Here is a 12,131-nt window from a genome sequence, read left to right as displayed (position 1 = left end):
GTTAGGTGACCTAAACTTGGACATGCTTAACACCCCGGCCGTCCTACAATCTAAGTTAGATGCCCTCAATCTCACACAAATCATCAAGAAACCTACCAGGTAACCCCTAAATCCGAAACCATGGGCACCCTCTTAGATATCATCCTGACCAACCTGCCCTCTAAATACACCTCTTCTGTCTTCAACCAGGATCTCAGTAATCACTGCCTCATTCAGCGAGCAGGCCTTTCTAATCGACCTGGTCCGGGTATCCTGGAAGGATATTGACCTCATCCCATCAGTAGAGGATGCCTGGTTGCTCTTCAAAAGTGCTTTCCTCTCTATCTTAAATAAGCATGCCCCATTCAATAAATGTAGAACTAAGAACATATACAGCCTTTGGTTCACCCCAGACTTAACTGCCCTTGACCAGCACAAAACATCCTGTGGCGTTCTGCATTAGAATCGAATAGCCCCCGCAATATGCAACTTTTCAGAGAAGTCAGGAACCAATATACTCAGTCAGTTAGGAAAGCTAAGGCTAGCTTTTCAAACAGAAATTTGCTTCCTGTAGCATTAATTCCTAAAAGTTTTGGGACACTGTAAAGTCCATAGAGAATAAGAGCACCTCCTCCCAGCTGCCCACTGCACTGAGGATAGGAAACACTGTCACCACCGATAAATCTACGATAATCAATCATTTCAATAAGCATTTTTCGACGGCTGGCCATGCTTTCCACCTGGCTACCCCTACCCTGGCCAACATCTCAGCACTCCCTGCAGCAATCCAAAATTAAATCTAGAATCGGCTTCCTATTTCGCAACAAAGCCTCGTTCACTCATGCCGCCAAACATACCCTCGTAAAACTGACTATGCTACCGATCCTTGACTTCGGCGATGTCATTTACAAAATAGCCCCCAACACTCTACTCAGCAAACTGGATGTAGTCTATCACAGTGCCATTTGTTTTATCACCAAAGCCCCATATACTACCCACCACTGCGAACTGTATGCTCTCGTTGGCTGGCCCTCACTACATATCCATCGCCAAACCTACTGGCTCCAGGTCATCTATAAGTCTTTGCTAGGTAAAGCCCCGCCTTATCTCAGCTCACTGGTCACTATAGCAACACCCACCCATCGCACACGCTCCAGCAGGTATATTGCACTGGTCATCCCCAAGCCAACACTTCCTTTGGCCGCCTTTCCTTCCCATTCTCTGCTGCCAATGACTGGAACAAATTGGAAAAATCTCTGAAGCTGGAGTCTTATATCTCCCTCTCTAACTTTAAGCATCAGCTGTCAGAGAAGCTTACTGATCACTGTAATTGTACACAGCCAATCTGTAAATAGCACACCTGAATACCTCATTCCCATATTATTACTTACCCTCTTGCTCTTTTGCACCCTAGTATCTCTACTTGCACATCATCATCTATCACTCCAGTATTAATGCTAAATTTTAATTATTTTCACCTCTAGGGCTTATTTATTGCCTACCTCCTTACTTTTCTACATTTGCACACACTGTACATAGATTTTGCAATTTTTCTTTTCTTTTGTGTTATTGACTGTACGTTTGTTTATGTGTAACTCTGTGTTGTTGTTTTTGTCGCACTGCTTTGCTTTATCTTGGCCAGGTTGCAGTTGTAAATGAGAACCTGTTCTCAACTGGCCTACCTGGTTAAATGAAGGTGAAATAAATAAATAAAAATAAATAAAAAATCTGTCCAATCCGTTAGTCGAGTCATTGCACGGCAGTGGATGATAGGATGATACACTATCCTGTATTGATTAACAGTAGATTATGCTCTTCCCAGAACACTGATGGATCCATATAAATTGTGGAAAGTGTTACTGGGGGTGGGGAGGAAGCGATATCCCACTGCTTTGCACTTCATGAAAAATGGCCTGTGTCAGACAGTGAGGCCCTTTAAGGGGGTGGGATTGTATGCTAACAACATAAGTAGAACAAAGGACACATTTTCTTAAAGTTCCAATGCAGCCATTTTTATCTTAAAATCAAAACATTTCTGGGTAACAATTGAGTACCTTACTGTTTTCAATTATAATGGTAAAAAAAGAAACCAACATAGCTTTTTAGCAAATATCAATTTCTCCAAAAAGAATTCTGCTAGGACTGTCTGGGAGTGGTTTGAGTGAACAGGGAAAACTAAAAAACAGATGTTATTGGCAGAGAGGTTTGAAACTCTTTTTTATTGGTCTATTAACTAATTTACCAAATGGTGAAGTCACCATGGAATGCCAAAACGCCATCCCACCAAAACAGGCAGAAAATTCAGGCATCCTTTTCAAACAGCTCTCACACTAAAAGGGCATTATCATAATTTTCACAATTTCACAGTGTTACTCAAACCTCATAGTGTGGAAATATATATAAAACACAGAAAAATCATTGTAATGCCTTCATGACAAAGCATTAACTTATAGATTTCAGAGTCAGGGTTCTTTTGTCCCTCTTAACACTTCCATTCTACTATTCCACACTCATTTTCATTAACACTCATTTGATTTGATTCAATTCTACACACTCTTCTCCACTCTGACCAGTGTGATATCTCTCTGCTGGATGGCCCCAGGCAGTGTACTGCCTATCCTGCTTGGGGCCACGCCACCAGATTCTCTCATATCACACTAGCCAGCAGACAGCGTGGCACCCTGGTGTGACTCACTACGTAGAAAGCCATCGTCACTTACAAGAAGAGCAGGGGATCATGGTGACCTCCTAGCATATTCATCTGTTTGGCTAATCTACGCCAGCCACATTACTGTCCATTTTCTCTGGCTAATATGTGACAACACTGGCCAGCTGGCCCGCACTATTGATTTATTGGAGGATACGGGGTGGTGAGAGTCAGCGAGGAGCAGAATAGCAGCATAGCATTTGACAGCAGTGAGGTGCGGTGTGGTGAGGACCTCTCTAGATCACTCAGGTTAATACCGTTAAAAATGGATCGAACATCTATATCTCCAGTTTCTAGGAACTCCATCGAATGGAGGACTTCCAGGAACTAGTGGACGTTGGGTGGTTCACAGGAGGGTTAATGGGGGCTGGGGTGGAAGCTAGGTCACTAGGGAACCCTTATAACAGGCCCATATTGAGTTTTAGGAGAGCCGAGCTGGTCTTAGGATGCTCTAAGCTAATTTGATCCAGGCTCAATGGCAACTTGAATGGCATTGTGTTGTGGGTTCGTGTTCAAATAAATCAATTTGGTCAAAAGCGGTGGCTTCACACTTTTTTGGGGGGTGACTAATTCTAGCTAGAGGTGGCAGTAGCCAGGTCTGTTGTCGTAACCTTTCTTAGGGAGGCTTAGAGCTTATTGGATAAACCTGCAGCCTTGGTGCACTTGGGGGTAAACCGTTTCCGGGGGGCATTTTTGAAGAGGACATCCAAACAAATACAGTTTCCATTCAATTACACCATCACCAGACACATCCCATCACTCACCCCCAACTCCTCTGATTCAGCAGAAAGCACACAAAAAAATAAGAGCTGAGAGGCCGCCTCTGTAAACTCGTTAATTCTCCCTAAACCCTGAGATTAACAAATTTAAGGAGGCTGCATGATCCAAACCTGCGTCTGAACTCCACCTTGTGCAGGACACGGCATTTACGAAAGCAAAAAAATCGGGGGGGGGGGGGGTTGGGTGTCGTGTTGGGGGGGGGGCACTCGGCAAAATTTACAGCGTTCTGAGTCATTAGCCTCACAGCCAATTTGTTCAAAAGGTCTGCCATAATTCAATCAGGGCCGTGCAGGACACAGGCCTGCTGGCAACCTCTACTGGCATGAGTTTATTTATTTATCCATTGAGGTATTGGGCTCCGTCACTGAAACAGGGCCAGGGGAGGGTTCTTCTAGGGGGAGAATAGCTAACTGCTTATCGTTAGGGCTCAGGATAGGTACGATATAGTCTCAGTGTGGGGTAGGATCTGGGGTTATGAAACATACATTCATAACAGGCCTGAATCAACACTTCCTCAGAGGTGGTAAGAGGGCTCTGTCATTATCCGTCTGGGAGATAAACCTTGTAGATAACATGTCATGAAAAACCGCTTCAAAGAACATTGTTTTCTTCCTCCTTCTGTTTTCTTTGTCAAATCCTTAAACTAGCCCTGTCGTAATCATAGCATTGGAGACAAGTCAGAGAGTGACTATTTCTTTCTCTTTTTCAAAAATTATTTCCTGGAACCGAGTTGTTGAGGTGAGGAGGGGGACAGTGAATGCCATGTCAATGCCAGGATGAAAACAGGATCAAACTGATACACGAGAAGCCCCTGAACAGACAATTTGTTGTTTTAATCCTTCACCCCATTTTTCCTGTAGGGCTGTTTTTTGAGAAAACAGACAGATGGATAATTCCAGAAAGTAACATAATACCTGTCTACCTCTGTAATGGGCAGATTGACGGAAGGAACATGACAATCCTCGTCAGAGGTAGGCAGTAAGGGCAGCAGCAGCGGATGCTAGACGGCAGCTAGGCATTGAGAGCAGCAGGTAGTTATGCATGGCTGGAGATACAAACTGGATTTATACACATAGGCACACGAGTAGGGACAACATCCTTTTCTTTTCACTTCACAATAGACAACCCTGATTCCCTTATTTTATTGTGCTGATGGAATCATCTCATTTTAGTGAAAGCTTTTTGCATGGCCATCTATTTCTAAGTCGGGGTGGGGGAGGGGGGTAAACACAAGGCACAGTCTCAATTAGGGGACTGTCTCTATTGTGCAGTAGAGATGCATGGCCAGGCCATTGTGTCTGCTATGCTAATAGAAGCAGGAGTCTTTGAGAGAGCCGGCCAAGAACAGCAGCACTGGCTTGTCTCCGTAGGGTCGATGACATCAATAACAAGCTAATAATCCCTCGCCAGCGATCCACCGCAGTCTGCCTCCCCACCTGTCCCCAGAACACCAGAGGGAAGAGGAGGGAGAAAAAGAGGACACTTTGCTCTTCCTCACGGTTATGTATCGACAGAGCCCACTAGGGGCCGTCTGCTATTGATTGTGCTTGTTTTTTTTGTGGCTGAGAAAGGCGCTTGTTATGAGTGGCACGTACAGGCTGGGGTCTTTGTTGTTGTGCATGTGTGTGTGTGTGTGTGTGTGTGTGTGTGTGTGTGTGTGTGTGTGTGTGTGTGTGTGTGTGTGTGTGTGTGTGTGTGTGTGTGTGTGTGTGTGTGTGTGTGTGTGTGTGTGTGTGTGTGATATTGCTGCTGTGCTGCCTGCTGTAATGTCAGTCAGGCAGGGTAATTAGATGCTTGATTGGGGGAGCATGGACCGGTATGATCTCGGTGGTTGTGGTGGTGCTGTATGTGTCTGTGTCTGTGTGTGTGTGTCTCTCTGTGTGTGTATCTCTGTGCAGCCAGTTCGCTCAAGATCCACTGTGAAATTCGATGTCCGTCCAGGTAAGCAGAACGTCAGGAGATGTCTTCAAAACAGGCCACTAGACCAATAGAAAAGAGAGTTCTAAACCTCTTTGCCAATAACAGACATAATTTTCTGTTTTCTCCTCCCCACTCAGACCACTCCCAGACAGTCCTCGCAAAATTCTTGCTTGAGAAGTTAATCCTTGCTAAGAAGTAATTTTTGTTTCTTTATGGCCACTTTAATTGAAAACAATCACAGGAAGTTACTTAATTGTTACCAGGAAATAATTTTAAATTGAGATAAAAACAGCTGTGTTGGACCTTCAACCCTATCTCAAACATTAACCCTTACCTTAACCATTCAGAATTAATGCCTACATTTGTTTTGTTTTAACACTATCCCAAACCTTGATGAATAAAGTTAACCTTTGGAATTGGACGTTTATGGACAAACATCGGATTCTGCAGTGTGTGTGTGTGTGTCTTTCTCTCTGTGTGTGTGTCTTTCTCTCTGTGTGTGTGTCTTTGTCTCTGTGTGTGTCTCTCTCTGTGTGTGTGTCTCTCTCTCTCTGTGTGTGTGTGTGTGTGTGTGTGTGTGTGTGTGTGTGTGTGTGTGTGTGTGTGTGTGTGGTGTGTGTGTGTGTGTGTGTGTGTGTGTGTGTGTGTGTGTGTGTGTGTGTGTGTGTGTGTGGCTCAGTTTTGAGCCAGCGCCAATGCAGGCCAGTTAACAGGTGAGTCATACACAAATACATATACACAAACACGCACGCACACCACAGTGCAGTGGACCTCCCAATTGCATCTCCCTCTCCACAAGACAAGGGATGATGTGATAAACTAAATATCAAGCGGCCCCAGATCCTCAGCTAAATCACCTTAGGGTTGAGATTCCAAAAAAATGACTATCTTCAGGTACACTACATGACCAAAAGCATGTGGACACCTGCTCGTTGAACATCTCATTCCAAAATCATGGGCAGTAATATGGAGTTGGTCCCCCTTTGCTGCTATAACAGCCTCCACTTTTCTGGGAAGGCTTTCCACAAGATGTTGGAACATTACAGCGGGGACTTGCTGCCATTCAGCCACAAGAGCATTAGTGAGGTCGGGCACTGATGGGCCATTAGGCCTGGCTCGCAGTCGGTGTTCCAATTCATACCAAAGGTGTTCAATGGGGTTGAGGTCAGGACTCTAGGCAGGCCAGTCAAGTTCTTCCACACAAATCTCGACAAACCATTTCTGTATTGAGCTCGCTTTATGCACGGGGGCATTGTCATGCTGAAACAGGAAAGGGCCTTTCCCTAAATGTTGCCACAAAGTTGGAAGCACAAAATTGTCTAGAATCTCATTGTATGCTGTAACGTTAATATTTCCCTTCACTGTAATTCAGGGGCCTAGCCCGAACAATGAAAAACAGCCCCAGACAATTGTTCCTCCTCCACAAAACTTTACAGTTGGCACTATGCATTGAGGCAGGTAGCGTTCTCCTGGCATCCGTCAAACCCAGATTTGTCCGTCGGACTGCCAGATGGTGAAGCGTGATTCATCACTCCAGAGAACGCATTTCTACTGCTCCAGAGTCCAATGGCGGCGAGCTTTACACCACTCCAGCCAACGCTTGTCATTGCGCATGGTGATCTTAGTCTTGTGTGCAGCTGCTCGGCCATGGAAACCCATTTCATGAAGTTCCCAACGAACAGTTCTTAGGCAGCTTGGAACTCGGTAGGGAGTGTTGCAACCGGGGGCAGACGATTTTTATACGCTACGAGTTTCAGCGCTGACGGTCCGTTCTGTGAGCTTGTGTGGCCTACCACTTCGCGGCATGAGCCGTTGTTGCTCCGAAACCTTAAACACTTCACAAAAACAACACTTACAGTTGACCGGGGAAGCTCAAGCAGGACTGAAATTCTACGAACTGGCTTGTTGGAAAGGTAGCATTCTATGAAGGTGCCACATTGAAAGTCACTGAGCTCTTCAGTAAGACCCTTCTACTGCCAATGTTTGTCTATGGAGATTTCATGAAGGGGTGTCCACATACTTTTGTATATATAGTGTATCTACACTGAACACAAATATAAACACAACATGTAAAGTGTTGGTCCCATGTTTCATAAGCTGAAATAAAAGATCCCAGAAATGTTCATTAAGCATAAAAAGCTTAATTCTCTTTATTTTGAGCACAAATGTGTTTACATCCCTGTTAGTGAGCATTTCTCCTTTGGCAAGATAATCCATCCACCTGACAGGTGTGGCATATTAATAAACTGATTAAACAGCATGATCTTTACGCAGGTACACCTTGTCCTGGGGATAAAAAATGGCCAATCTAAAATGTGCAGTTTTATCACACAACACAATGCCCCAGACGTCTCAAGTTTTGAGGGAGCGTGCAATTGGCATGCTGACTGCAGGAATGTCCACCAGAGCTGTTGCCAGAGAATGTAATGTTTATATCTCCAACATCACCTCATGTTTAGCATGATAGTGCACAGCCCCATGTCGCAAGGATCTGTACACAATTCCTGGAAGCTGAATATGTCCCAGTTCTTCCATGGCCTGCATGGTTACCAGACATGTCACCCATTGAGCATGATTGGGATACTCTGGATCGACGTGTATGACAGCGTGTTCCAGTTCCAGCCAATATCAAGCAACTTCGCACAGCCATTGAAGAGGAGTGGGACATCATTCCACAGGCTACAATCAACAGCCTGATCAACTCTATGCGAAGGAGATGTGTCGTGCTGCATGAGGCAAATGGTGGTCACGTCAGATACTGACTGGTTTTCTGATCCATGCCCCTACTTTTTTTTAAAGGTATCTGTGACCAACATATGCATATCTGTATTCCCAGTCATGTGAAATCCATAGATTTGGGCCAAATGTATTTATTTCAATTGACTAATTTGCTTATATGAACAGTAACTCAGTACAATCTTTGAAATTGTTGCATGTTGCTCTTATATTTTTGTCCAGTATAATAACCAAAGGCTCCTCTCAAGGGGGAAACGTCACTCAGAACAACAATACAGTCGTGACAAGACAATACAGTTGAATCCACAGAGAGTAAGGTAAACCATCAAATTATACACAATCACATGCACGCACACAACTCTCTGCATTTATCCCCACCAAAAGAGAAAACCATGATGTCACCTTTCTCGATATACCGGTTTATTTTGAAAGGTAACCCACTTACTCCACCTAGGGGGACTTTTAATAACTACATCTACAGCCAAGCATGATTGTGTCAAGTTCACTGTGTTGAAAGAATGTTCTTAACATACTGTATACTGTAATCTTATCAAAGCAGCTACATTAAGACTGGATGTGTGAAGAAATTACATGGAACTATAAAAATATGTTTCCTTTTCTTTAATTTCCTGTACAGTTACAATGAACTTTGGGATGAAGTCTTTGACCAGATGGCATATCTATTTTTACCAGTTCATTTTATATTGAAATATAATTTTATTCTATGAAATTGCTTTAATTCCTGTTCACACCCAGTAAACTGTACTGTTGTCTTGACACTTCCACCTACCTCTCCCTTTTCACCCTCCCTTTTCTCCCTCCCTGTTTCACCTATTCCATGATATCATTCTAAACGTGGCTGTTCCCCCCAAACCCCCATCGTCACCTCTCCTCCACTAACCATCACCAACCATCCTCCTTTCCCTCTCTCCTCCTCCTCCTTTCCCTTTACCTCCGTGGTGACGTAGCTCTTTATCAAACAGAGAAGAGCTCCCCATCGCCCCCTCTCTGCCACTCACCTTCCCTTCATCTCTCTCTACTGCCTCCCTCCTTCCCTCCATCCGTATCCACCAGCGAAGTCTGGAGCTGTAGGAGGACGGCTCAATGTAATGGATGGAATAGAATTAATGGAACGGAGTCAAACACGTTGTGATTGATGTGTTTGGTACCATTCCACTGATTCCATTTCAGACATTACGATGAGCCTGTCCTCCTATAGCTCCTCCCACTAGCCTCTTCCCTCTCCACTGCCTCCCTCCTTTCTTCCTCCTTCCCTCTCCACAGCCTTCCTCCTTCCTTCCCTCTTTCCCTCTCCACTGCCTCCTTCCTTCCCTCCTTCTTTCTCCACTGCCTCCCTCCTTTCCTTCATTGATTTTATTTCAGACATTACAATGAGCCTGTCCTCCTATAGCTCCTCCCACTAGCGTCTTTTGCTCTCCACTGCTTCCTTCCTTCTCGCCATCTCTCTCCACTGCCTCCCTTCTTTGCTACTTCCCTCTCCACCGCCTCCCTCACCACTGCCTCCCTCCTTCCCTCTCCACTGCCTCCCTCCTTTGAGCCTTCCCTCTCCACTGCCTCCCTCCTTCCCTCACCACTGCCTACTTCCTTCCCTCCTTCCCTCACAAATGCCTACTTCCTTCCCTCCTTCCCTCTCCACTGCCTCGTTCTTTTCCTACTTCCCCCTCCACTGCCTACCCCCTCCCTTTCCACTCCCTACTTCCTTCCCCTTCTCTCTCCACTGCTTCCCTCCTTCCCTCTCCACTGCCTACTTCCTTCCCTCTCCACGGCCTACTTCCTCCCCCTTCCCTCTATACTGACTCCCTTCTTCCCTCTCCAATACCTACTTCGTTCCCCTTCCCTCTCCACTGCCTACTTCCTTTCCCACTTCCCTCTCCATTGCCACCCTTCTCCCCTAGTTCTCTCTCCACTGCCTCCCTGATTTCCTCCTTTCCTCTCCACTGCCTCTTTCCTTCCCTCCTTCCCTCTCCACTGCTACACTCCTTCCTTGCTTCCCTCCCTCTGCACTGCCTCCTTACTTCCCTCTCCACTGCCTCCTTCCTTCCCTCCTTCCCTCTCTACTGCCTCCCTCATTTTCTCCATCTCCCTCCACTGACTCCCTCCTTTCCTATCTACTGCCTCCCTCCTTCCCTCCTTCCCTATCGACTGCCTCCCTCCTTCCCTATCTACTTCCTCCCTCCTTCCCTTTCCACTGCCTACTTCCTTTCCTCTCCACTGCCTATTTCATTTCGCCATTCCTTCTCCACTGCCTCCCTCCTTTGCTCCTTTCTTTTCCACTGCCTCTGTCCTTCCCTCTCCACTGCCTACTTCCTTCCCTCTCCACCGCCTTGCTCCTTTCCTCCTTCCTCTCCACTGCCTCCCTCTTCACTGCCCATCCCCTCTCATTCCACTGCCTACTTCCTTCCCCCGTCCTTCTCCACTGCCACCTTCCTTTCCTACTTCCCTCTCCACTGCCTCCCTCCTTCCCTCTCCACTGCCTACTTCCTTCCCTCTCCACTGCCAACTTCCTTCCCCTTCCCTCTCCACTGCCTCCCTCCTTCCCTTGTTCCCTTTCCCGCCCTCCCTCCTTCCCTCTCCATTGCCTCTCTCATTCCCTCATTCCCTCTCCACTGCCACACTCCATCCTTCCTTCCCTCCCTCTGCACTGCCTCCTTACTTTCCTCTCCACTGCCTCCTTCCTACCCTCCTTCCCTCTCCACTGCCTCCCTCCTTACTTCTTCACTGCCTCCCTCATTTTCTCCATCTCTCTCCACTACCTCCCTCCTTTCCTCCATCTCTATCCACTGCCTATTTCTTTCCCTCCTTCCCTCTCCACTTCCTCCCTCGTTCCCTCTCCACTGCCTCTTTCCTTCCCTCCATCTCTCTCCACTGCCTACTTCCTTTCCTCTTCCGTCTCCACTGCCTACTTCATTCAATCCATCTCTCTCCAGTTCCTCCCTTCCCTCTCCACTGCCTCCTTCCTTCCCACTCCGCTGCCTACTTCCTTCCGTCTCTACTGCCTACTTCCCTCCCTCCATCTCCCTCCACTTCCCCCCACCTTCCCTCTCCACTGCCTACTTTCTTCCCCCTTCCCTCTCCACTGCCTCCCTCCTTCCCTAGTTCACTCTCCACTGCCTCCCTCCTTTCTTCCTACCCTCTCCACTGTCTCCCTCCTTTCCTCCTTCCCTCTCCACTGCCTCCCTCCTTTCTTATTGCCCTCTCCAATGCCTCCCTCCTTCCCTCTCCACTGCCTACTTCCTTCCCTCCATCTCTCTCCACTTCCTCCCTCCTTCCCTCCTTCCCTCTCTACTGCCTCCCTCCTTCCCTTCCTCACCTATTTGGTGATGTAGTTCTGTACCAGATTATAGAGGAATCTCCCCCTATCATCCCTATTCTGCTCCCACTATCCTTCTCTTCTTCCGTTCCCCCTCTCTCTGCCCCTCCCTCCCTCCCTCTAGCCTCATCTATTTGGTGAAGTTCACCTTTGCACCAGACTGTATAGGGTTCCCCATCCTCCTCCCATCCCCCCCTCCATCCCTCCCACCGTCCCCCCTCACCTCCTTGGTGACGTTGTCCTGCACCAGGCTATAAAGCGGCACGATGCGGCTGACCTCCAGCAGGACGGGGATGGGCAAGGGCTGCTCGCGGCCTGCCTGATGGCACAGGTGGCAGGCCGAGGGGCAACTGCCCTTCTCCTCACAGCGGATCTCCACACCGCTGACCAGGTCCTCCGTCAGTAGCTGGGTCTTCAGCAGCCCAGACAGGTAGCTGATGAAGGGCATAGATTTGAGCTCGCGCCTGCTGCCCTGGTCTGTCACCTCTGGGAGATGGAGAGGAGAGGGAAGGAGAGATGGCATGTTTAGACAGTGAGAGGACAGGGTATGAAAACTGAAAAACAGTCTATATTCTAACATCAGATTATATCAGATTATATCAGTCCTAACCTTAACCATTATGAGAAATAGCTGACCCTGTGTCAGTGGTTGGGAGCAACACCTACCAATTCAAACAC

At 47.0% G+C, this 12,131-nt stretch overlaps 1 protein-coding gene across 1 annotated transcript in view; it reads right to left on the bottom strand.

Moving 5' to 3' along the window:
• The window catches only part of LOC106565912 (astrotactin-2), a 449,250-nt gene that overhangs the window by 89,304 nt on the left and 347,815 nt on the right, over positions 1-12,131 (bottom strand). The window contains exon 17 of the mRNA XM_014133602.3: positions 11,677-11,939. Within this exon, the coding sequence (XP_013989077.2) occupies positions 11,677-11,939 (263 nt within the window). The remainder of the gene's footprint in view (positions 1-11,676; positions 11,940-12,131) is intronic.

This window comes from Salmo salar, chromosome 01, assembly GCF_965601325.2.
Source record: "Salmo salar chromosome 01, fSalSal1, whole genome shotgun sequence".
Taxonomy (NCBI): domain Eukaryota; kingdom Metazoa; phylum Chordata; class Actinopteri; order Salmoniformes; family Salmonidae; genus Salmo; species Salmo salar.
The sequence above is the reverse complement of the archived record's forward strand: the minus strand, read 5'-3'. Positions and strand labels throughout refer to the sequence as shown.